Raw genomic sequence first — 26,725 nt, forward strand, 5'->3', positions numbered from 1 at the left:
AATACTTACATCGATTTTCTAGGTTTCTGTAATAGAACTAGTTTTCTCTGAATTGAATCAAATTTATTGACTGATAAATTTATTCTGCTACATTGCACACGCGTTGTAATATAGTAGATTACGCTGATTTTCTTCCCTCGTACCTGTTGATTTAGAAATATTGAAATGGATAATGTCGAATTGTACGCGAGATCTCATAATGCGTTTTAAGAAATGAATGATATTTTTTCGAGTAATATTATTAAAGTTGACAAGTATGAAATATTAAATTACTTGTCTAAAAAAGATGAAAAACGCCACTTTTACGTAGAATCATATACGAATAAATCAATATTGCAATTATATGATCTCCTTCAAATCCTATAACTTTTATATAAAATACTTTTCTTTAAAATGCATTGTTTAAAAGATATTAAAATACATTATTTAATAAAATAGGACGCCCTGAAGAATTGTATTAAAAAAAAAAAAATATGTTTTACTAATATAAAATTACATAATTACTTTTAAAAAAAGTACGTACCTTTTTTACATCACATTAATCTTCTTAACATTTCTAAAAAATGCATTTATCACTTTTAAAATTAGGAATAGCAGAATTAGGAGAGAGTAAGTGTTCTTTTAAAATATTTTATATCCTTTTGCTACTCACGATTTACGAATCTGATACACTTTCTGCTCTTGACTCATTCAAACATTTTCACAAGAATAAGCGTTAACTGCCGATGAGGTTTTAATAATTATTTAATTAGAGAAGACAGGAGTCGATCGATGACACGCCGACCTTTCCAACAGGAGTCGGTCGATGGCGGTGGCATGGAAGTTATTTAGAACTTCGTAAATGTAAATTAACGAGCAACGAAGTTAGCTGGCGCGGCACACTTCGACGCCGAAGTACCGATTTCCCACGGGAAGTAATAATTGCACGATTAAATCTTTTGGGACAGATACGACATGCCGACCGATTTAATCCGATTAACGACGAGAACTATTACAGCTTCCAGCTACTCTTATATTTGCAATTCATTTTATTTTCCACCGTTGAGTTATATCGGGGGTTTGGGTTATATGGGGACTTTACGAATCGGCATGAATGGAAATACGAAGCTTGCTGTTGCTGTTGCAGCAAATAGATTTACATTATTCGCGAACTCGCTTATTGTTAGCTATTGGAAATCGCACCTTTATTCTTTCTATTTCGTTGTAACGATGTTACTTATGTTGGAAATACTGAACACCGCGTAGTATCAGAACAGAGAAAGAATATATTCTTCTACTTCGTTTTTTATTTTCAGAATTTCAAGACCGCTCAGTCATTTCTCAGCTGATATATGCCGCGTGCTATCGTTCCCTTTTGTTAGAAAAATGTAATTATAGTAACGTAATGAACATAGACTAACAATTTTCCTCACGGGATTTTAATGAATAAATTTTTCGCGGTTTTGTCCAGAGAAAAAGATAGTCAAGGGAAAGTGTGTATATGCTTTAATTAAACTTGGACGGAAATAATAGGAGAAACAACGGGCACAGAATGTTCTCTTGAGGAAATTTCTCGACTCTTAATACAAGGATTAGATGCATTTCGTCACGAGCGTAAAATTTAATACCATCCCGAGATAATGTTATCAGTTTTCTAAAAGATTCTTTTGGGAGTGTTACATATATAAAACAACAACGGGGTAGATTCATTACAACGTAATTATTCGAGATCAAAGAACAATGTTTCGTTATAATTATGACATAAAGGACTAATATAAATATAATCGTCACTTGAAATATCTGTTTAAAAGTTAACAATCGAATATCGAGCTGATTATTTGCAATATGAAGTTATTTAATTTATTACTCGACTGAATTTTTTTATCTATTTTTATCGATGTAGATTAGAACTTTAATCTTTTTTAAATTTACTTTTTACCTTTTTTTAAATTAGAAAAACATAAAGAATAAATTAAATCGAAAATCAAACTGCAATAATAGAAATGGACATCAGGTGTTTACGTAAAGTACAGTTTTGATTAGTTGTTTCAAAATGGAAATGGATAATGTTATTGTAATAACCATTGCATAACCATTTCTTACCAATACATTTTCCATGAAATGTTGTTATTTCCAATGCCAAGTTACAAGCTGCATAAGTGCAATCTATTTCAATCAACTTAACATATATATATATATATATTCTGTTCCTACATATATTCTGTTGCAACACATTTTAATATATAATATTCAAAATGAGTTTTCATTTGAATTTGGAAAATTAATATGTATAAAAATGTTAATCTATTGAAGTTTAAAATATTAATTTGAAAATATATAATTTATGGCTTTTATTTACTTCGTCAGATCTGCGATTTTTACAATTCTTTTCATTGGCAGAGAATGATCTTGAGATAATTATCAAAAATGTTGTGTAAATGTTGCGAAATTATATTTTGCTTTAAAATTTCAATTTTATGTTATTGCTATTATTTGATTTATGATCTTGATTATTCGATTTATTACTAGTAACTTTTACGCTTTTACGTTTTATCGGAAAGCGATTATCGAAATTTCGTCTCGTTAAAATAAACAACGTTATAGATATTGCATGTAAATTAATGGACAAACGCAAACGTGTCACTGTGTAGAAAGCAGAGTTTTATTTGTCATAATACATCGCATTACATTCACAGAGTGTTAAATCGGGTTTATATATATTCGCGTTCGAAGCCGATTCAGCAACACTCGCGGTTCCACGGAAGCGCGGAAGCCGCGGGCGGCTCTTTTCGCGCAAGAATTTTCAATCGACTTCGCTGTTTGCCGAACGAGCGGAGAGATAAAAAACACGAGAATCGATGCCGCGGCCGGACTATCCGCACACGGGCTCACGAGTGTCCGTCCCGTCGATAATCGATATACATCTCAGCGACAGTTCATTTCACCCGGGAACATTCTGAAAATGAAAATCCTTCGATTACAACGAAGCCCCCCGGCAGTAGTGCGGATACGAGCGCCCGCGATTTTCGTTCTGTGTCTCTTCCCCTTTCTCCTGTCCCTCGCCGGCGTCGATCGCATTTGCAATTCTTTGCACACCGCTCATTTTGTACCTGAGGCACGAAAAGTAATTCCTTTTGCCGGCGTCCCCTCAAGATTACCCGCCATTGGATCCCATCGGATCGCTCGCGAGCAATCTTCTGTACGAATATATTATGAAATCCCTCTTTTCCCCAACACATTATTCGTTTCACGCGCTTGTACACACACACACACACACACACACACACACACACACACACACACACACACACACTCACACACTCACATACTCACACACTCACACTCACATACTCACTCACTCACACACACACACACACACACACACACACACACACACACACACACACACACACACACACACACACACGTATATGTGTGCATGAATATATGCACGCATATATTCATACATAACATGCACGTGTACTTTTTCCGTCCAAGCGCGCGATGAATGAGCTCTCCCTCTTTGGGAAATGCGATAAGCACGAGTTCCTTTCGGAAACTGCATGCCAATCGTGAAATTTCGTATTTGTTTATTCCGTAAAATCTTTCATATGATCTGAAAAATCGTGGACTCCTTCGAGCGTTACGCATACGCAAAGCACCTATCAAATGTGTGTCCACAGAAACTGTCTAAGACGTATTTCATTTGTCCTGTTGGTAGAATATATCGAATCCAGAATTCAATAAATGTCTGTCCATCCCAGTCTGTTCCGATGGGAAAATCGAGGATTTCAGCGGTTCTTCGTTTTTTACTTTTCACTATCCCATTATCGAGCGTTTATCTTTTAGACGTTCGCGTGATTTCTTTGGACGATCTGAAAGTAAATGATCTCTCTCTCGTTGACATGTCGCTCTCTTGTGTCGATTTGCTTCTTTCATAAATCCTTCATTTTTTATGTATTTTTATAGCTTTTTATATATTTAAAAACTGTTACGCGTTCACAGGCAAAATAAACATTAATAGAATTTTTGATTATCTCGCAAGAAAATTCTATGAGTGAAAAGTAGTTATAAGACAAGAAATAGTCGCAGGAAAACTATTTATAGTTTACAATTTAACGAATTCTTCAAGATTATTATTTGTGCGGCAAATTTATCCGTAAAAATCTTATTTTTATAATTAATGTAGAAAAGAAATATATTAAATAAAAATGTAGATAATACTCGGCAAGTTCTTAAATCTCTAATAATCTTCTTTGGAATTTATATTCGAATTTAAATTTATTTCTATAAATTCAAAAATATATTAGATATATAAAAAGATTATTAGACATTCAAGATTCTGTCATTGTTGCTATTATTTCTTGTAATCTTTTCTGTTATTGAATATATTTGCTTATATACATATGAATCTTTATTAGAATATTATAATAAAATTTTATATATATATATATATATATATATATAATATGAATTAGAATTGAAAAGTCTTGAGATTGATAATAAAATAGATGATCAAATAAATATCGATAAAATGATGATCGATTAAAAAATTATTAAAATTAGGAATATTGTAAAGTGCCCGATGTTACTAACGTCGTTAAATTTTAACGAAATCAGACACGTATTTCTTGACACGTATTCCATCACATCGCACTTCTTCCAATCCTCTGCACTTCGAACTGCACACATTAAGATCTGTTTGTTTTATCAGATGCATTTCATTAGATATCGTTCCCATTCGTACGTATTTCTTTTATTAGCGCAAGTTTATTACGCAACGCGCTTTGTGTTAATTAATTCATTTAATTATACGGGATTTTATTAACTTGGCAAAATCTGGAAGTTCAATATTATCATAAATCGATTTATCGCCGAATCTTTTCTTGGTTCTATTTTACTGTTTGTCACGGACACTTTGTCGCGATTTTCCGAAGTGTCATTCAAACACAACTTTCCACAAAGCTAGATTCTCCGTCTTGGTTGCAAATCTCACGGTCACGTCTTTCCGGGAGAATATCGCGACGCGTCGTCCTGCGAAAATTGTCTTTCAATATAGAATAATGCACGGCATCTGTCATCACGTCCGTCTCGTTGTGTATGCGAAGGCGACACGGTAATTTCTTGTCGAGGACGCGAGTGGTCCTTACGGTCCTCGTGCCGCAGCATTTTCTTCTATTCCCGATGGTATAAGACGAGGATCAGATACACGTCTCGTTCGCTACGATCGGTACGGTGCTGTCTAGCGTTTTCTCACTCAATCGATATTTCGTTCTGCCGTTGCTCGAATGTTCGACAAAGGATCTTCTCGCATTCTGCGGCTGCACGTCGGGATTGAGGATGTCACGGGACATCTTCTCCATGTCGCAGGGGCTCACGTCATCGTCGTCGTAACGTAATCTCACCGGCGAACGGTGCGTCTCGCTCGCGTGCGACACGTTGCATCTGAAAGTACAAAAGTGCAGTTGTTTTATTATAACTAATACCAATACGGGATCGTTTAATTTAATTGAAAATCCGAAGCGTTAATGAATCTAAATGTAGAAACAACAAGGATTACTTCAAAACAAGTAAACCTACTTAAATGTATACGCTGAGAAAAATGTTTGGTTGGATTTTCTACCGGAATTAGAATTCCAATAAAAAATGAACAAAACAGAATTTTCTGCTTAAATCTGCTAAATTTCTGCTTAAATCTATTGAAATTTTAGTTGAGGTAACCACAATTCTGATTGATACAATCAGAATTTTCTGGTTTGTCAATTTTCAACTAGACGTTTTTTTTCAGTGTATTTAATAGGATTTTAAGATTAGATTTAATATCCGAATCTGCTTACTCAAATAGCAAAAAAATGAGGTATTTCAAATTTAGTTTATTTGAAGTTTTTTTTTCTAAAATATCGGAATAGTTGAAGTGTCGAAAAAATTAAATCCGTAGTCACAATAAATTCACATTTGCAGCAAATTTAGGTTCGGAATCGAATTTAAATTTATAGTGGATTCAAAGAGTGCGACCAAGATGTTCTCTCGATCCAGTTAGAGAAATAAAGGATGAAAATATCAAGGATTGAAGTATCAAATAAAAGATCTCGTTGAACGGAAAACAAATATATGAGTTTTATTTTGTATTTTATTTTTGATTTTTCGTTTTTAGAAATCATTGAAAAAATATATATATCGATCTTTTCAGGATATAAATTTGTATTTTAATTCAGATTTGGATCAGAGACAGATTTGAATAATTGGGACACACATTTCTAGATCCAAATAATTCAGATATTTAGATCGTTCGAATAATTCAAATAGTGCAGAGAGAATTTTGGATTGGGATTGAGTTTGAATATCCAAATATCTGAATGCTTAAAAACCTTACTATTTATACACGGAAAGAACACTTTTGCTGACAAATCTAAAAATTTGATTAGATCTGAAAATAATTTTGTTGGCCCATCAAAATTATTTTATAAAAACACTTAAATATGACGATAATACTGCAAAAATATTTGATCTTCTAACAATCAATTTGAACATTGTATATAGTAAATTTTGAAGGTCCAACAAAAAATCGTTTTTAGATCTGTATCTAGTATCTGTATCTAGCCAAATTTTTAGATTTGCCAGCAAAAGTGTTCTTTCCGTGTGGAAAACATTTAGATTTCAGAAATTGGGGGTCGAAATTATTTCAGAATAGTTTCAGAAATTTTAGATAATTCAGGCATATACTCTCTCTGGTGGTGTATTCTCATAAATATAGAATGGCTATGCTCTCTAATAAATAAATATTTAACATCGATAAAATCGATAGAGGGGTAATTAAATATGCTTGCCTGATGCTACGTTGGTAGTGCACACTTCTTACGCGAACCATCTGGGACTCCCTTCTGGATCCGCAACCGCATACCGTACTATCTTTCATACTGCTGAGATCGTCTCTCGTGATGGTGGGACTCGTTGGCGCGCAGTACAACGTTTTCTTGAACGCCATTCTATACTTGACGCTCATCACATTGTAAAGAATGGGATTCACGGTGGTGCTGAAGTAGTACAGACAACCACCCAATGGATAAAGCCAGTCATTAATGTCGCTGAAGGCCGACACCTGATACACGTACAATAAGCGCTGAGCGTGAAAGGGCGCCCAGCAGATAAAAAATGTTATCACGACCGCACCTGTGGAATGAAATTATCGAGAATCTTTCACGTAGTCGATTATTATTGCCCTTGCTTCTTCTGAGAATACGGAAGAATGGCTACGTGGCTACGCCACAAAGAGGGTTGCTGAAAACGATATGAAAACTTAAAAGCATATCTCGCGTAACTCTGATTCATCGAAGACAAACTTTTGAAAACGTAATTTTTAAGAGAATTTTTAATTAACTAATTAATTTGTAAAATTAAAATTTTTATTTAATTTAATCCCAAAATTGAATTCATTTTAATTAAATAATATTTATGTCAAATAAAATATTAACAAGTTTAAAATCAATGAAAAGATAAGAGTAATTTTCTCTCGCAAATAAAACTGTAAACATTTCGATTTGCTGAAATTATTTATTCGTTAAAAGAATTTTCCGCGAATCTAAAAGTATTTCGAGAAACGTGTCACGTATAAGTTCATCGATTTCTATTTCATATACTTCGTAATATCTGGCCAACCATAACGGATGCAGGTACGAAAATGTTGCTTTATTGATTTCTCATATCGATGGAATTATGAAAATTTATTCTTGTGATAGAAAAAGCATTTTGTTCCTATTCTTTCAAGTATGTTTATAGAAGCACCGTAAAAAATTCAATATTTATCATTCCAAAGTAAGAAGTAACAATGTAAATTTAAAAAAAAAATGTTAATAAGAAAATTAATAATAATGCATTAATAATAAAAATGTAAAATGATACATAATCGTAATACTGAGAAAAACATTAAGCGAACAAATGAAATAGACATTCGTGAAAATCTTTTTAATAATTTATGCCACATTTTCGTTGTGTCATCCGACTAAACTTCAGGAGTTTTTGCGTACTGCCATAATTTATTATTCATCACACTTCATATCTTACGAGCGATATTACGCTGTGAATCAGCGAATTTGCGTTGAATTTGCATACAATTTTATAGATTTTAACTGAGCCGCGTTATCTTTCTTGGCCAAGGAAACGAGAAACCGAAGCATCTCGATGATTAATCGATGCTGCAAACGACTCTCTCTTATCCTCGCGGGAATATACAGCACAACGACAGGCGTGACATAAAAGAATAATACCTATCGTTGGGAATAGGTGACACGAGAAAAGAAAACGTTTTTTCAGCAAGAATAAAACTAGGAAAATGATTACATGCAATTAAATCACCTCAGTCAATCTTAATTACCGTCTAAATTTCGTCAAATAAAAGATCTCTTACGATAATCAGGGGCAAGTTAACATTTATCAAAAAGATTTTATTTATATATTTTATAGACACGCGTCACTCTCGAATATGCATGTGGGCGAGAATTCAATACTTTAACATTCTGTAATATTTCTGTAATATTTATTTTTTCAACATGAGCTGTATTTTCTTTTTGAACGTGTTTATTGAGAAATTGAGTATATCTGGAAAAATTCTTTTTTCTATTATACGTTGCGATAGGTAATTTCTTTTTAAAGAATTTTTGTTCAAAGTAGTCCTTTTCCATTTATTTACTGCAGAAGAGAAACATGTTTTAAATTCTATATTGTTAAATAACGCTATATTTTTAGAATAAATGAAAGAAAAATAAGAAACCTGCGTTATGCAAACATTGTTTCTAGTGACGTTTTATTAACGTATTTGTTCACAAATATTAATGAGATTATGCTAGCTGACAAGTTGATTTAAAGTAATTTCAAAAATTTAGGAAAAAATTTAATAAAGGAAAAAAAAAATAAATATCAGGATTATGACAAAGGATAAAACTTTCGTCAGATATATCTTATTATGAAGCTGATGTGGGAATGGGCTAACTTTGCCAAGCAACGTAGGTGGCTGTTGGGAATTATCCGACGTTACGTCATTGTGTTACAGAAACTTCAACGTCCACTCTCATGAAATGCGCGTGCGAAAATGAAAATCATGCGGTTACCTCGCGGAATTTTGACACGCTCGTAATAACTGTTCTCGAAAACATCGCTCGCAATATGACTCCTTGCAATTTATCGTACGTTGCAAACACGATATCGAAGCATTCTAATATAAAAGCTCGAACGAGACGTATGTAACGAAAGAACGGTAATTACTTACGGTGTACTTTTTCACAAATGGAGATACTATTTTTAATTGGTACTTCTTCAGATAAAAATTTCTATATATTTTAGAAATTATTTATGAAAATTTTAATAATAGCTCTAACATGTAAGACGTCAATGCAGAAATATTTTCTAAATGTTTCACGTCGCATTTAATCTTTCCCCTTCGTCAATTTAATCGTACGATACGGATGAAATGATCCGATCGCATCGCAGTGATGCGAAACTCCCATCGTGCGCGATGGGAAATAATGCGAGCACGGGGATAAAAAGCAAAGTGCGAATGAAATAAAGTGCGGCGTCGGCGCGGTGCGATAAATCCGACGTAGGTTGGAGTACACAGATTCTAGACGTGTGTGGTTACGGATATGTGGTTCGGAAAAGACAGAAATTTACTGAGCATTCGGATGATGGCTTTTCGTGATTGAGCCTGCCTCGTTTCTCCGTGTACGGAGCCCTCGACGCTATGCCCGAGGCCATTGTTTTGTATTCGGAGGCCCATCCTCACGTAAAGCACCGCTATGGAGAACATCGGCACGAGGAAGAATATGAGACAGCTGAGCTCGTAAAGCGGAAAGTTGGGCATGTTAGGCAGCAACATGGCACACATCGCCGATTCCTCGGAATGACGGCCAGATCCTGCAAATAAATGCGAGAAACACGTTTCGCTTCTAAATTTCCATTAATATCATTTCCTGCATTCTTTGTCTATCCCAGAGAGTAAAACCTTATTGATCTTTTATTCTTGAAATATTAATAACGTATAATTAGTTTAAGGATGTTTAAGGATCGCACTTATTTTTATAATTTTTTACATTTATAAATGAAAAAATTATGAAAAACTTACAGATTATTCTAAATACTTCAACAAAATTGTTCTTTCCATGAAAAAATTAGATTCTTTCCACAATATTATATAGTCCTAATTTTTGAAGTGACAGAATTTGTGCGATGGATGTGGATATTTAAATAAAATTAACGTGACATGTAATTAAGTTGAGATAATTAGAAACTTTGTCTCGGGCAATGATATATTTCTTTTATAAAGTTTATTTCAGTTACGGACGTTATAAAGCTCTATAGTTATCATAGACAGTCATAAATTATTAAAAAGATTAATTTTAGGAAATGTACCGATTTTATTAATATTCAATCTGAAACATAAATTCTCTTACAATGGAATTCTGTTATAATCTCTCATATTGCAACTGTTGGATTAAAGAGTTTAAATTCTATCAGAGACATTATAACATGTTCTGACTAATCAATTCGCGATTGAATAACCTCTTATACGTAAAACGTATTTGTGTAAAACGTATTTAAATATTTTAAGTGAGGTTTTATTAAATATGAAATTTAAAATAATAATTTATACATAATACTTTACTGTTTAATATTACTTTTTTACTGTTATATAAGCAAAACACAGAGATAAACAAGTTTCTCTTGCTGTCAAATTTATGAAATGAATAATTTGTAAAACATACAAATAATTAAATTCATGAATATGAATTAAATTTAATATAGAGCTTTTTAGAACAATTTACATAAATTGAAAAAAAATATTTATTTTAATCGCACTTATTGTATTTTTATTGCATTTTAATTCTGTTTTTTTAAATATGCATATGTATAATATAATGTACATAATATATTATAACAAAAACATTATTTTGAAAAACATTATTTGATGCGAGTTATAGCTCATCGAAAGTGCGCCTTACATTCTGTTGTCTGCTTAAATGAAACATAAAACGTAATATAAACGTTAACATAATGTTAACGTGAAGTTGCTACAAGATATAGATAACAATTATAACGATTTATAATCTTAACGGCGCACTATAAGCGCGCCATAATGAATCGCTGCAATTTAGACGATATACTTCAGCGAAGTAGTGAAATTTATAATGAAATTAAATTCTGTACAGACGCCTACGCATTTGACAAATGTTGCCGCCACTGTAATTCATTTTCTATTTAGCTTGCGTAAAAATATTAGAATAAAATATACGGAACATGTATTTTTTTATGTTATCACTTTTTCAATTTTTTTTTTATATGAATAGTAAATTCTTTTATATAATATAGTATTAAATCCGCGATTACCAATATATATATCCATATATATATAATTTTGTTTCAATGTATAATTTAGCGACTTTTGCGGACTTTTAATACTGTTAAATATCTACACATTTGTTTTATCGACAAAAAAAAATTATACGATCGTGAAAAACGGTGTGATTATAAAATTTATCGCGGAATACAACACGGCTAGATTTATGTATTCTCGCTGGCCTGATGATAAATTTCTTGTGCGATCTTGATGCGAACTTGATAACCGATGATTTTCATCGATCACCGTTATCGCTTGCGATAACGAATGTTGATGTGCGCCATGCAAAGTCCCTCTTTGTGTGTTATAATTACGTGCGCTTAGTATCGTCGTCATGTACGATCGCCAGTTTCTCATCGAGTTTCCGTACAGCATCTGCGTTCAATATTACCACGTTACTGCACATGACGTGCCTAGGAGTGCTTATATTTTATGAAAAATAAAAATTTATTTGAAATTTCCCTTTCCGATTTTCTCGAGGACAATACATCCGAATGCAAAGGAGGAGTAGGAAGGAATTTTTTTTTCGATATATTTTAAGTCAGATTTTTCTATAAGAAATTGAGTTTCGTCAACTCGTACTCATTCCGGAGGAAAGAACTTGTTTATTCGAAACCAATCTTGGCAGGATGCGTCACAAGTTTGAAACGAACGAATCGTCTCGAATTCTTAACGAATGTTCATGTATTTTTTATAAGGGGAACATCTTTTTTTTTTATTTTTTATTTTTATTACTCTTTTATTGCCTTTCTGATTTTTGATTATGGGCAGGAAAAATTTTCCTAGTCTAGTTAACTTTAAATTACTCTTTTCGGTTTTTTTTTTTTTTTTTGAAGGAGATTAACGAATTCTATCTAACTGTGTACCTTGTGTAGTATCGATTTTAATTTATTTTGTTTTTTTTTTTTAATTACGAAGCTCCGTGATACTTCAGTAATTATTTGCGATAATACAAAATCTCATAGCCGTGTAAAATTAGTTTAGGCACTGGTTACTACAGTTAAGCTGTAACTTCACAGTGCTATTTTGTTTTATTATTATTCAAATAATAATACGTATTTAATTATTTTAATTTCCTTTCGCGGAATTTTTAAACTGTTTCTTTTAATTTCTATTCCTTTAATTAATTCTTTCTGCGTAACTTGTTTAAATATTTTTATATCGAAAATTTAAAGAAAAAAAGAAATTTTTAGTTACTACTTATTTACTGCGTCTATGATCATGGAAATCGGAGAACCGATGAAAAATGCGCAATGGTAATTGGACGAGCATTTGCTTCACGAGTTTACTCGATGATAGCTCGCAAGTGTACTCATGGTAAACAAATAGACCAGCCATAATTACACGTAGATTGCAAACTCGCTACGTTCATTGCATCTATACAGTCCTCTTCCGTAAACGATTCCTATGCATTCAACGTATTATTTCTGAGCCGACCTATCTTTGAGAGTCTAATAGAAACAGCAAATTTTCTTGAAGAAAGAATATAAAATAAGATAGAAGGAGAAATGAATGAAAAAAGTATATCAATTGGCTGAATTGAAGAAGGATTAAAGAACGAAGATCGAACAGAATGAAAAGATCGCAAAGAAGGAGAGAAAAGTGAATTAAAGGAAGAGCAAAAAAGAGTGAAGAATAGTCAAAAGATTGAAGAAGAGGAAGATTATAAATGGCAAATTTTAAAATTAGAATGTAGCAACTTAAGAAGATGAAAGGAAAAAGTAATAATTCAAAGAAGAAATCTTAAAGAAGAAAAATGAATTGAAAAAAAGTAAAGTTGAAGGAAAGGATAAACTAAAATAAAATAAAAATGGGAGAAACTTTGGAAAAATAAGCTTTATTAAAAAGAATAAAGAAAAAGGATCAAAGAAGAAAAGCCAACAGAAGAAAGAGAATCACAGAAGAGAAAATAGAAAATAACAAGCGACAATTAAAAAAGAAAAATAGAAAAAATTAGAATAGCATTCGAACATTATATTATATTTAATTAGATTATAAAAATCTGTAATTTATAATTCTTTTTTGTAAAAAATTATTTTCTTCTGCAGAAGCTCACATTTGTGAGTACAGGTTTGATAATCTCGTGGAATGCGAGTTGTCTAGATACTTGTTGTATAATCAGATTTACCTTCAATAGATTGAATAATTTACGATGTATCTGAATTTGAGATAGAATCTAATTCTATTTATAGATGCAATAGACGTGTATGTATGCATATGTGTCTTGATTTTGCAAATACTTTTTATTTTATAGAAAATTAATCTTCTACAACTCAAATCTTTTGAAGAAAACTTACATAACATGCAAATATTAACCTTGGAATAAATATAAACTAACTATTAATTTTCAGCTTTTAAATATTTTACCTATAAAGATTAAATTCTTGATATATAAGACTTCTGATTCCTGTTTGTTAGACAATCGAACTCAGACTTAAGAATATAGAAATATAAAATATATGACTTTTTAAAATTATATGATATTGTAGAAGATTAAACAGAATTAGAAAATAAAGAAAAGTAGAAAATACAGTAAAAACTACTACAAATCTTCGAGATTTATAATCTGTTATATATTGCACGCTATCGACAACTATCGACAACTATCGACACTTATATCAATACCTGTAAAAAATTTCGAAACTTTTATTTATGATACTTGGATCGTTGGTTACGAGCACTTTGACTAAATTCGAGTAGATAAGTTATTAACACAAGAGATACTTACTTGGCGGATACTCGATGTAATTGACGGTGGTGTAAGCGGCGAAGGGTAACGCGAAAATGAGGGCCAGCAACCAGACGCCTAAGATAAATCGTATAGGGCGTTTCAGTCCGCTCATTGCGTATAAATGTAGAGGGTGGCATATAGCTAGATATCTCTCCAACGAGAACACCACTATCGTTAACACCGATACATAAGACGACCTTAAACAAACACACAAGCTAATTTGATAATTATATCACGCGGATCTGTTTATACAGAAATCAGTAATTTTAAATCAGTAATTTTAATTTTAAAAGGATATTATTTTAACATCACATTTTGTATATTTTGTAACATATATCCTCACCTTCAAAATTAATTTAAATTTTCAAATATTTTACAATATTATCTTACAGTTAAAGCATATTTTTTAAATTTTAAAATATTTAAGAAAAGTTTAAAATTAAATTCAAAGACATAAATCGTAAATGTTACTAGATTGTTAACATCCCCTTCCCCCCCCCACACACACACACACACATACACATATGCGCGCGCGCGCGCATTTGCTATGTTGTATGCATATAAAACAACATCTTCTAGCAAAAATATATTTGCAAGAAAAACGTACATGCTTCTTAAATGAGAAGATTGTTTCAAAATAAGTTAATGTTTTCTGTATATGTAATGCTGCAAGATCTCATTAATTTGTGTATTTCTTGCATTTCTTAAACGGCATGAGTGATCTCATACGTAATGCAAAACGTGTTCTGGATTATCTTTATATAGTATGCAAATTTATTCTATTTTAATTCATTTCTTTGTGTATGTTTGCACGTGTACACACGTGCGCGCGCGCACACGCACACACACACACACACACACACACACACACACACACACACACACACACACCTTATATTTCTAAGTTCAATTATCTGAAATTTATTCCGGAACTTAATTTATATATTATTTTGTAGTTAACAAAAAAAACTGTTACATCATAAAGCTAACTCGTGTATGTGCTGCTTAATTAATTTTTGTTTTTTTTTGTTGCTCTTTTTTTCCGCGATGTAATAAAATATAAATTATTAAATTATTAATTGCGTTGCGCTTGAAATTGTAGAGTTTGCAATTAAATTATTAAATTTACATTTACATCCTTATTTATCTTATATTTTTGATAATTTTTTTATTCTGTGAACTTACATCTCTGAAACATATGCTCGTATTTTGCACAAACCCACTCCGAGCGTCCATGGATATTGCTGCCAAAACACGCTTAACTCATTGGGAAGTCCTAAAAGTTACAGAATTATTTTATATACATTAGTACCATATGCTTGCATAAGCTTGTAGATGCAAAGTGATAAAAAAGATTACTAACTTTTGAGTAGTCTAGTGTATGATTTACGTTTTGTAATGCGTCCCTATGTCACTATTTTGCAAAACGTTATTTAAAAGCTTTATGTTTATGAGGACACAAGACTACGGAATAATTTACGAAATAAAATTGCTTGCACATCATGTTGCTTTATATACTTTTCTCTGCGATTCATTAATTATTTGTATACAATTTTGTACATTTCATTTGTATACAAAGAACGCGAAATGTCCACAATTTTCAAGTAGAAAAGAGCCAAGCGATGTGAAGCTACTAGAATGATGTAAAGCTACTAGATTCTTTGATAAAAGCAAATGTAATATAGGTACTGTAACTGTAAATGGACCACGATGAATTACGCGTAAACGAAAGGATACGGGAACAGGACGAATCAGAGATTCAATTGTCATAATATAATTTATGCAAAGAGCCTCTCATGACCGGCAATTGCAAAGCGTAAAAACAGAAACGCAGTTCGTGTTACGATTTGCGCTTTGGTGATCTTACTGTAAATTTTTACTCCGAAAAATTTATGGTTGTTCTGTAACTTTAATTTTTTTTTTTTTTTTATATAAAACAAAAGCTGTCGAAACTTCCTTTCGGAGAGCTTTCGTGATTGATGACGGATTTATAATGTAGACAAATTTCATAATACAATCGTAGAGATTGCGTATATGCGTATTTTTCGTGCAAATTGAGTAAATTTATTTTTTTTTTCACGCGCGTCAGTTTCAGTTTATAATAAAAATTAGTTGAAGGAAAGGACCCTGAAGGTAAGGGCCTTGAGTTGTAATTTTTTTTTTACGATAACAACTAAACGAGATTCCGGGTATTAATTGTGTTTACAAGCGGTGCGGCAATTACCTGTCACCGCAGATTACTTCATGACTCGCTACGCATATCCCTGGGGACATGCAAATACTTCTTATACTTCTTTTTTTACGCTTGTCACGGAATGTGTTCGATTCATGTAGTTTATTATATATTGGGTCGTTGCATACGAAATGTCAGATTTAAATTAGAAATAAATATTTGCCCATTCTGCTTGTTACATGTTAAAGTATCGTAATTCTTCGTTAAAACACGTAAAAATACCAATCCAATTTTTAGAAAATGTTTGTAGATTTTCAAGGCGTAGTATACAACATTATTTCATCATTTAAGTGTCAAGCATGATGTAAAAAATTAAATTTGAAATCTCATAAATTTTGTAATTAAGAAACAAAAGAGATTTTACATGTATTAAGATAAAAATGTAAAATGTATATATCTTTACTGGAAAAATACTTTTGCAAAATAATAAGGAGAATTGATTTATGTAAAAAATTATGAAGAATCTTCTTACTGGGAATTCATTTTTTCTACAAAAATCTGAGTAAATTTCAAGTAAATTTCAAAGTAAAATTTATCAGTTTCAATTTTCGAAAAAGATGACTTTTAACATTTTACGATTATTGTATAGCCTCTTCTCTTGGAAATGATCAGAAAATTGCTGATATAAACCGATATTTCTATGCAACGATCTCATGTTAATGCGTGGCAATACATACGGCAAACGTGAAAATCTGCTATTTATTTATGCCGAAAAATAAAAATGTTTGCATTGATTGCACGGGAGAAAAGATTTGTGTAGCTAATGAAATAATAACCTATTTAATATGTCATCTGATGCTGGTTATCTCCATTTCTTTTTCATGCTTTTGATGCTTCCGATAAAAAACATTTATACATCTCGCATGTACATATAAAGCGCATTTATGAATCATGCAAGTCGTAGCGTGAAGGTAACGTTTTATTTAACGATCATTCCAATGTCTTGTATCGGATGTCCCTAAAGCGCATCTAGCACCATAAAATAATGACGCAATTTGACGTTGAAAGCTTTGGCTTTTCGCGGTTGACGTTAAAACCGTGCCATTAAGGTCAAATCCCATCGTGTAGAGCCAACACCGACGATATATCTATGTATAAATTAATAAATATTCGCCGCATTTTCGACGCTTGAGATCATTTTTATTCAGAATTACGCACAGAAAAGCTCTTGTCTTTTATTAAAAATTTATAAAAAATATTTTTTCAATGTAGTCAACGTTAAAATTGCACGAAATAGATTGCACAAATCACAGTAATTCTCATTCAAAATTATTATTCTAAAATATTGGAAACTTCTAAATTTAGAATTCTGAAAATTTTTAAGTTTAATAATATCGCGCTAGAACCGTTCCCTTTTAATTGATTTGAAATCTTTGAACTATCTTTGTACCTTCTGCATACCATATTTATTTTCGCGTTATTTACTTTATTCTTTATTAAATATTTGCAATATATATATATATATATACTTTAGTCAAGAAGATTTCGTTAAATTCATCGAGATATAAAAAAGCTTATAAATAAAAAAAAAAGAAAAAAACGCAATGCACATTGTTTGTGTGGATCGTTTATGAGAGTGTTGATTTTATCGGGTTTCCTTCAATCACTTGGAATACTTGCGCGCGCAATCAAGCGTCGATACAAGATACAATTGCTGTAAATCGCAATTAACCGAAGGCCCGACGAAATTGCATTAGCCGCATCGCGTGGAGTCGTCCGTTTTATCCGACTTCGGCGATCACCAAATCCATTAACTCGCGGTTAATATCGGGTACGTGACGAATCCTCAAATCACGCGATAGGACGTGTTCCCGCATAGGCACTGGCTTTCGCTGCAGGGCTCAATAATGGGCCCTTATTAGCCCATCATTAACGAGGATATCGGATGAAGATTCGTATTTGAGAAGTTTAGATTTCGCAATTCAGCGCCGAAGGCTCAGTTATATATGGACACAAGCGTAACTTCCTTCATAAATCTAAAAAATAAATCTGAAAATTTATCCGCTCGCTCGGTCCCTCTTTACGCTTTTTTTTTTTTTTTTATCGCTCCAGAAGAAGAAAATATTGGGGGAAGAAACGATAAGAAAAGCGTGGACTCGTTTATCGCTGCATCTCGGGCGTTTTTACATGCTCGAGATAAATATCTTTCCTTTTCCCCGTTTTAATTAAATTTTCAATTAATTTCTTTAATCCTAGGTATTCTCTTATTACATAAGATGCAATATAATGTTGTGCCAACCGAGGAGATTTCTCGGAAATCGACATTTCGTCGCAAAATTGAAGTTTCTTTTTTTTTTTCTTCTTCTTCTTTTTCTCACGTGGAAGTAGCTTATTAGATACGAGGTTCTCGTATTTTCTCGGCAATCTGATATGTCGTAGACGCAGGAGAACGACAAGACGCAATATATAGGGCGGCGATGACACGCCCGGATTTGACGAAGATCCTTTTTAGCCGGAGAAATCGAAATGCAGAATTGTTCGATTGGTTCTTAAGTTACACAAGACAATACTCGGAAATATAGTGGGAGCTTTGCGTGGAAGCGTGGAAATACAGTGGTTTCTGCCGAAGTAAAACTTTAGTAAAAACAAACTGGAAAATATTATTTCCGCGAAGGGCTGGCAAGCGCCAGTCATCCCTGAGACGTCTTGTACATCAGCCGCACGAAACTTCTGCCGGGTCATGTCACGAAGAACGTGCCTGGATCATAGATATTCGAAACGCATATGTGCTCATACGGCCGGGGATTTCCTACAGATTTAGATGAGAAACGGTACTTTCCCCGTTTTTCAGCCGCTACTTCCTCTCGCTGCGAGACTTCCGCGCTACTTGCGTTAGTTTTCAAGGCGCCGCTGATACGCAGATTGAGCATGACCCGATTCTTAATCCTCGCGATAGCGAACTTATCCGAAGACATCGCTCTAGCTCTGCAATCTGCAGTCGAGAAGTCATTAAAAAAGTTTCCCCACTTTAACTTCACTTATTAAGCTGAAGATGTGTAGAAGCGAGAATTGTAAAATGTATTCTTGTACTCCACGTTAGTTCCAATTATCTCATCGGATCAGCATCTGCTTTTCTTTTTTACATTTTTAAGAAAAAGCAAAAAAAGACATTTTAACGAGCGGTTATTTTTAATCTCTTTTTATTTTAATTTTTTCACACATTAAAAATACAATCTTCGAATTTTTAACTTTTTATCAGTTACTCTCTTTATCCTGATGAAATAAAAATTAAAATTAAAATCAAAATTTTTTTAATTCTATTTTGATACTAGAAAAAAAAAATAATTTTGAAAAATTGAAACGCTCAAAAAACAACAGTTTAGTATTTTTAGTGTTAAAGAAAGAAATGTGAAATTTTATTCCAATTTAAAATAATATATTGTTATGATCGCGAGGGACGATAAAGTAATTTTTTTTTTTTTAAACGATTTTCATCCAATTCGGGGATATCAGCGTCGCAGAAAAATGTCCACAACGTTTCTTTCGTGTTTGCAGAGCTTATATTTGAGAAATTCATGAAGCACGAAGGCGAGTGGCATATCAAATAAGGCCGAACAATCGCGGGATACGCCAGTTGCATTAAAGGGCGAACAGTGTTTGAAACTTCTTATGCTCCTATCTGTCGACGGAGAAATGCTCGGCATTCGAGGGGAATGGGAAAAAAAGGATAGATGACGAGGGAAGAAACACGAGAGATAGATTCAAACTCAATATTGGCTGCGTGACTTTAATTGCGAAGCACTAGACTATTTGTATTTCTTTATCTGCAAGCTTTTATCGTATCTTATTACTATTGATAATTACCAGGCGAAAATATCGACGTGATTGATTGTATACGTTGGAAAATAAATCGTTCGACGCGTCTATTTTAAAAACATTACGGAAATTGATAATAATATTATTCATTGCATTAGAATATTCATCAGGCGGCGAGCTCGTAACATGTTCGTTTATTTTCGTCTTGGTTAATTGAGCTTTTAAATTTGAGAGGGTCCTCGTTCATTAGGATCCTCAAAGGATACCGTAATCCCGAGATTTTGTCAAAATAAATTTGTATCGCGGTTACGTTTCAAAAATTGGATTTGCGAAAGTGGAAAATGGGAATTTTCCAAACAATATTTTCTCGCACATCTGTGTAACATAATGGTCTCGCAATATATCGATGTTTGATCATTAATCACACTTACTGTAAACCTGACAGATACAGGATCCATTTATTGTTCGAAACTGCTGTCACGGTTTATGAAGTAAAAATATCGGATTATACGGCAAAGGGAAAAACAATATATACTGCCGACAATGTATTATAAAAGAGATCCGTAGATAGAAATAATTTAATGCTATTATTCCCGTGTATTATTCATTTTGTATTAAGAACAATTATTCATACGATATAATATAATACCGAGGAATGCTTTGTCGTAAATCATTTGTAAAGCTGATAGATGGAGCTTTTATTTTTTTTTTAATTCAATATATATATATATATATATGTGTATGTATATGACGATACAGACCCTAAGAAATCAGAAATAATGTAAGAAGGGATCATAATACTTTTTTAAAGATGAAAAATTGAAGGGATGAGAGCGGTATTATTAAAGCATGGATATTCCTGTATTTGCATTTATTTCACAGATCAAAAATCTCGGGGATTAAAACAGCATTTTGCTAATGAATATTAAATTTTATATTAATGATGAATTATAATTATTTATTCATCGTGGCGGCATCGTGTAAAGCAATATCTAATCTATTCATTACTCTTCGTTAATTAGTCTTGTAATCCTGACAGATGAACTGTCTGTTTAGGCTATCGCAACATCGGGGCAAATAACAGAGGCGTTTTCAATCGAAGATTGCCGGCGCGATTTATTCGTCGTGTGAAGGAAAAGTTTGCAATTGATACTGATATCTGCGGCCTGCTAAAAGTGTCACGTTATATTTTCTCTTTAATACACGCGAGGGAAATATTCCTATATCACAAAAGATTTCTGAGAGGCCGATAATAATAAAGAAATATGATTATCGTCGGTCCCCTAATGATGAACGGTTTGACTCGCAATAAATTCCTGCAGTTCGCCACGTCTATCGTCGGAATGTAAGCAATGCCCCACTCGTTCGAGGAGGGCATATTGAATCCGAAAATATATATAACGATAATCCAACGTAGAAATTTGATGGAATGAGAATAATGTAATAAAACCTCTACTGAAAAAAATAATCTTGCAGTCTAGAAAATTATCTAAATATGAAAAATTAGCTAAAATGGATAAATGATTGGTAAGCATTAGCAAACGATATTTTGTATCTGATCAATATAGACAGAGATAGAATTTATGTCTGAACAATTTGTCAATTTAACAAAAAAGTGTCTCTCGATCTGGCGCCCGATCAGATAATAGCCGTTCTTCGTAAAGGTGGCTGTGTGATTTGATTATGAGCAGGGTTGGAAAAATTACTTTTTTAAAAGTAACTCGTTGTCGTTATCATCATTTAAAAAGGAACGATTTGTTACTCTTTTCGTCTTCTTTTTTAACACAAAAACAAAATCAGATTAAGTAAAAAATTTACTTTTATAATATTTTTTACTAAACTGTCGATGTAAAAACAAAAAAAAAAGAAATAAAATTTTTTATTTTAAACTTGCAAGACTACAAAAAATTTAACAAGCTTTTAAAATACTCAAATACTGCAAATAAAAACATTGTGATTTTCATTCGTAAATACAATTATAAATAAATTCGTAAATACAGTTAAACACATTTTTTTCTATCTTTAATTTTATGTTTACAAATTTTTAAAGATCGATATTTATAAAGACGACAATTCTTACGCTAATGTGACTCTGTGATTGATTTATAATAAACTTCTTAAAACGATCTTAAATATAAGAATGAAAATGAATATTGAAGACTGAATATTGAATATAGAAAAATTGTCACAAATAGATTCAAAATAAAATAAATTCAAAATAAAAAGTAAGGATAAAAATAATGTTAAATTTATTACCATTACTGAAAAAAATAGTTATCGTTGTACCGTACTAAAAAAAGTAACATCGTTACCAATTTGTTACTGAAAAAAAAAAAAAAACAACTGTAGTGTTATAACGGTGATGCTTTCCAACCCTGGTTATTGGATTTAAATTTTCTTGCATACATTGTTGGATGTTGTTGGTATAAATTCTACGTACGATAAACAATTTTCCAACGGATACAAAAACATTTTAACATTTAGAATTCTAGAATCAGCGAAACATATTTTTAAAGTGCAAGAAGTGTAAGATCATGAATTTGAATTTTTAAGAAATTCAATATCTTAAAAATTCGCGCGTTGCGTTAATGTAAAAAGTAAAAGTATCGAAAATAAAAAATGCGGCTGGTCCGCATAATGTTATGACGAAAATATCAAAGTTAAACCTTGACGTGTAACCCCCCTCAATTGTATAATTAACGTGTGATGAATAGGATGCAGTGCTGCGTATACCTTCATTATCGCGGACATGGTGAGATTCATTATGATGATTATCGCCCGTACGAAGAGACAATACAATAGTTAGGTTACAGTAACTTTGTTTCAGAGAGCGGCGACATATGTGCCTATTCTTCAGCCGCCCCCAAAGTGCGGCGTTTCGGCCGTGACAATATCAACGGTTGATTAAATTCATCGTCGCGGGCGCTAAAGCGAACTCATTACGCGTATAATAATCTTGGTCAAAGCGACGATAAACAAAAATGGACGATTGTAAATTTCAGCGTGTTGCGGTGAAGTAACGCTTACAAAGTAAGCCACCATTATCGCTATGATAATTTACATACGTGCGTGCATATATATTTTTCTCTACACTTTATTAACCGCTACCGAAAGCCCCGATATAAACACTTAATGCGATTATTGTTAATTGGATGGGCAAATGATTATTCCACCCCGGATACGACGAAGCTTATGACTAACTAATTTGGAAATGGTAACAGAATGCGTTTAATAAAACGTAACGCCGAGTTACACATGCCGATGCGAGCTGCAACGGCGGATGAAGTGACAGCTGCGGGACAGAAGCAATAGTGAAATCCGACTTGACTTTAAGACTGACACATAACTGCATATTGGATCGAAATACGATCGAGTCACTTCGCTTTCGCGGATATTATTCCAGCTGCGCGTGTCGAGTAGAATGAAACGAGATAAGTCAGACGCAGCGCGAAGTGACGACGATCTCCCGATGAATTAAACGCGCTGAACAACTTATAACTCAGCTACGAGAAATAAATTTTCAAGTGAAAAGAATTTTCAGACATTCTGCAATTCGAGAAAATACCTTGCGCTAATTTACAAATCGCAATCGGAACTCAGAGAAGGAAGAAACTTTTCGAAATTCTTTAATCTGAATAAGGAAGTTAAACTTGCATTAAACTCAAGAGTAAAACAATTTTGTATTTATTCTAGTTAATTAAAATTTTGTATTTTGTATATAATTTCATAATTCATAATAAATCTTGCATATTATTTTCCCGATTTTGAATACAGAAAGAACAGTTTTGCTAGCAAATTTTAAAATTTAGCCAAATACAAATCTGAAAATAATTTTGTTGAATTTTCAAAATTATTATGTATGACATGCAAATTAATAGAAAATTAAAAATTTTTGCGATATTATTATCAAGTTTAAACGTCCTACATAATAATTCTAAAGAACCAACATTTTTAAATTATTTTTAAATTTGTATTTGGCCAAATTTTTAAATTTGCTCGCAAAATTGTTTTCTCTAAAAGAGAAAGGAATATTTTGGATATATTATAATTCTAATAAATAACTTGTATTACTTATAAGATAACAATTTAATAATTTATTGTAATGAACATACTAAATTAGAAAACACAAAAGCGTGTTATAGGAGTAATGTTTGAGAAATATTTAATGAATATCTAAATCTTAACGCTTAACTATATATTTATTCGCAAAGTTAATATACAATTTTGAAACACTTTAACTGTTTACACGTTGCAGAATACATTAAAATTTTAATTATACAATTATAACTTTTGAATGAGACATGAACTAAAGAGAGAAACATGACTGAAACTTAGAATAATTTAATTCATCATCATTTAATTCATTCAACATTTTAAAAATATAAAAGAACTTGTATAACTTGTAATATAATAATTGTAATTAATATTATAATTAATATTGTAATATTATAATTTTACAAAAGTTTGTCAAATATATTTTAAATTTTAATCCTAAATATCAAAATATTTTTTAAATCCAGCAACAATGTACTAAGCAGGTTAATATATTGTGTAATAAACATGACGTTTATATTTATCTTTATAAATTATAAATTAAATAACGAGATTTTATTTTCGTGTAATATATATTATTGTACATTTGAAAAAATAAAAAAAAATAAAAGATACTAGAAATTTCGAAAAGTGAAGAAAGAAGAGGAATAAAACTGAAGAGAGGAGATAGTTACGATAACAAAAAAACCTTGACTCACCGAGAATCAAAAGAAGCAGGTCTGATATTGCTAGATTGAATAAATAATAATTAGTAGCGGTTTGCATGACGGGATTTCGCCTGATGACGATGCAGGTGACCACGTTGCCGAACACGCCGGTGACGAAGATCGTGACGTAGACAAGGGTGACCGGCAGCACGAGCTTCAGCGGCAGATACTTCGGTCCCCAGATCAATCTCACGTACTCGGACTCAGTCAGGTTCATCAGGTCCGTGATGTTGTCGATGGGCAAGATATATCGGCCCGAAAATTCCATACTTTGTGCGTTTCATCAGCCCGAGTGATTGTTTTCTCCCAATCAGTGTCACTCAATCGAGTATCGAGTCATTCGAGTTCACTATACTCGATTCTATCCTGGATAGAGGAAAGGAAGCCGCTCAGTTTTTCTTCTTTCAACGGTCATGATCATTTCAACACTGTTAAATTCTTATTGAACACAGAAAACTTAAGGCAGCCAATCATTTTTCGACACGTCAAATCGAACATCACGCGGATGTCGAGCCGTTAACCGACTCATTATTCCTCTTAAAAATAACGACTGCGTTCACTGCCACTGTCGACTTTAATCGCTCGATTTCGTAGATATTTTTTCGAGAACCGGTCCATTTATTTTCCAAGTTAATAATGCGCGGAATATACAACGGGGTGAAAAGTGCTCCACTCGACAGACCGTGGACAAGTGACGACCGCGGAGCGCTCCGGTCTTCGGTATCGGGCCACGCGCCCATCCACCACGCATCCAACCCTTAACTTCAACCCCCTCGGAGAGAGTAACGGCTGTGCCATCCGTCCAATAGGATCCCGCTTATCGCCCTGTGCAAAATATTCCAGATATTTGACGCGTAATGCTCTAAACGACGTGGCAATATCTCGGAGCAATCCCGGAGCATTGAACGTTATCGAACGATTTATTTTAATCAAACGGTCGATTAGACATATTTGGAGAATTTTATGCATGGACTGTTGTTGACTCTGTTATTGGCAATGCAATCGAGAAGTGGCTTTACACGAGCTTTACAATGCGAGTTGAAAATGTACACAGTAAAATCTGTTTACACGAAACATACATTTTTATCTGCTAGAAAATTGAATTTAAAAATTGAGAGATCAGCGATATTCATTTAATAACGTTAAATCGAAATATATCACTTATTATAATAAGTATAAGTATAATAATATTATAATAAATTTTCCATAAAATTTAAGTATAACATGTATAATTATAATAAGTATATAATATAATTATGATAAGTATAAGTATAATAATATTATAATAAATTTCCCATAAAACTTTATCGAAGAAATTTTCTATAATTTCTTATGTGAATTTATCTTTGTCCGGTCAGATAAATTTGTTGAAAAGGAAAATTCTGTCTACTCAGACCAAACTTCTTCTGAAATTCTCTAGGTTTATACATCGATCTTTTCCGAGGAGATTAAAATCCGAATGTATCATCTTCGCCCGCAGACTCATCTATTCACTCCATTTATTACACACATCCAAGATCTAAAGTTTGACCCTTGGCAGCAGCTGATACAAGTATTATCTTAATAAATTATCCTATTTGTTTATCCAAAGAATACATGTAATAGTTAATACTTTCTTGTATATACACTTTCTTTCTCTCTACCAAAAGATAAAAGAATTTAATAACACGAGTGCAAGTTTATATCAAACCGGTAACTCTCTGTTAATTGGCAATAATTATAGAAAAATATGGATATTCGATCTCCATCGTTCCATGAACGTTTGTCATTTTGTGCGGCAAAACTTCTGTTTCCCGTATTACCTCGCTTTATTTGCAGATTGTTTAAACTGCTCCGCTGCACGCATCACTCATTTGTCATATTTATTCATTTCACCGCGT

General features: G+C 32.6%; 1 protein-coding gene and 1 long non-coding RNA gene across 3 annotated transcripts in view; one reads left to right on the top strand and one right to left on the bottom strand.

Moving 5' to 3' along the window:
- The window catches only part of LOC148938294 (uncharacterized), a 46,639-nt gene that overhangs the window by 2,828 nt on the left and 17,086 nt on the right, over nt 1–26,725 (top strand). The gene's annotated exons all lie outside the window — the stretch shown is intronic.
- LOC105421956 (neuropeptides capa receptor) lies at nt 2,620–25,603 on the bottom strand. Of its 2 annotated transcripts, none has more exons than XM_089072568.1 (6): nt 24,837–25,603; nt 15,282–15,372; nt 14,094–14,311; nt 9,643–9,885; nt 6,807–7,149; nt 2,620–5,424 (listed from the first exon to the last, which is right to left on the bottom strand). In XM_089072568.1, the coding sequence occupies exons 1-6, from the start codon at nt 25,111–25,113 to the stop codon at nt 5,181–5,183; spliced, it is 1,416 nt and encodes a 471-aa protein (XP_088928694.1). In that variant the 5' UTR covers nt 25,114–25,603; the 3' UTR covers nt 2,620–5,180. The 2 variants fall into 2 exon arrangements, with proteins under 2 accessions (XP_088928694.1, XP_011629437.2); XM_011631135.2 differs by having other exon boundaries at nt 14,094–14,293; nt 24,837–25,599.

Source organism: Pogonomyrmex barbatus, unplaced genomic scaffold (genome assembly GCF_055798465.1).
Source record: "Pogonomyrmex barbatus isolate J1 unplaced genomic scaffold, ASM5579846v1 scaffold1, whole genome shotgun sequence".
Classification (NCBI taxonomy): Eukaryota; Metazoa; Arthropoda; class Insecta; order Hymenoptera; family Formicidae; genus Pogonomyrmex; species Pogonomyrmex barbatus.

What these genes read in the sequence shown, in the direction of transcription:
- LOC105421956 (XM_089072568.1), bottom strand. Translation starts at nt 25,113, where the DNA reads ATGGAATTTTCGGGCCGATATATCTTGCCCATCGACAACATCACGGAC. An exon ending in CGAGCATATGTTTCAGAGAT is followed by an intron (nt 14,312 to 15,281) that starts GTAAGTTCACAG and finishes TTATCAAATTAG; the next exon opens with CTTGTGTGTTTGTTTAAGGT. An exon ending in TTACATCGAGTATCCGCCAA is followed by an intron (nt 9,886 to 14,093) that starts GTAAGTATCTCT and finishes ATTTATTTGCAG; the next exon opens with GATCTGGCCGTCATTCCGAG.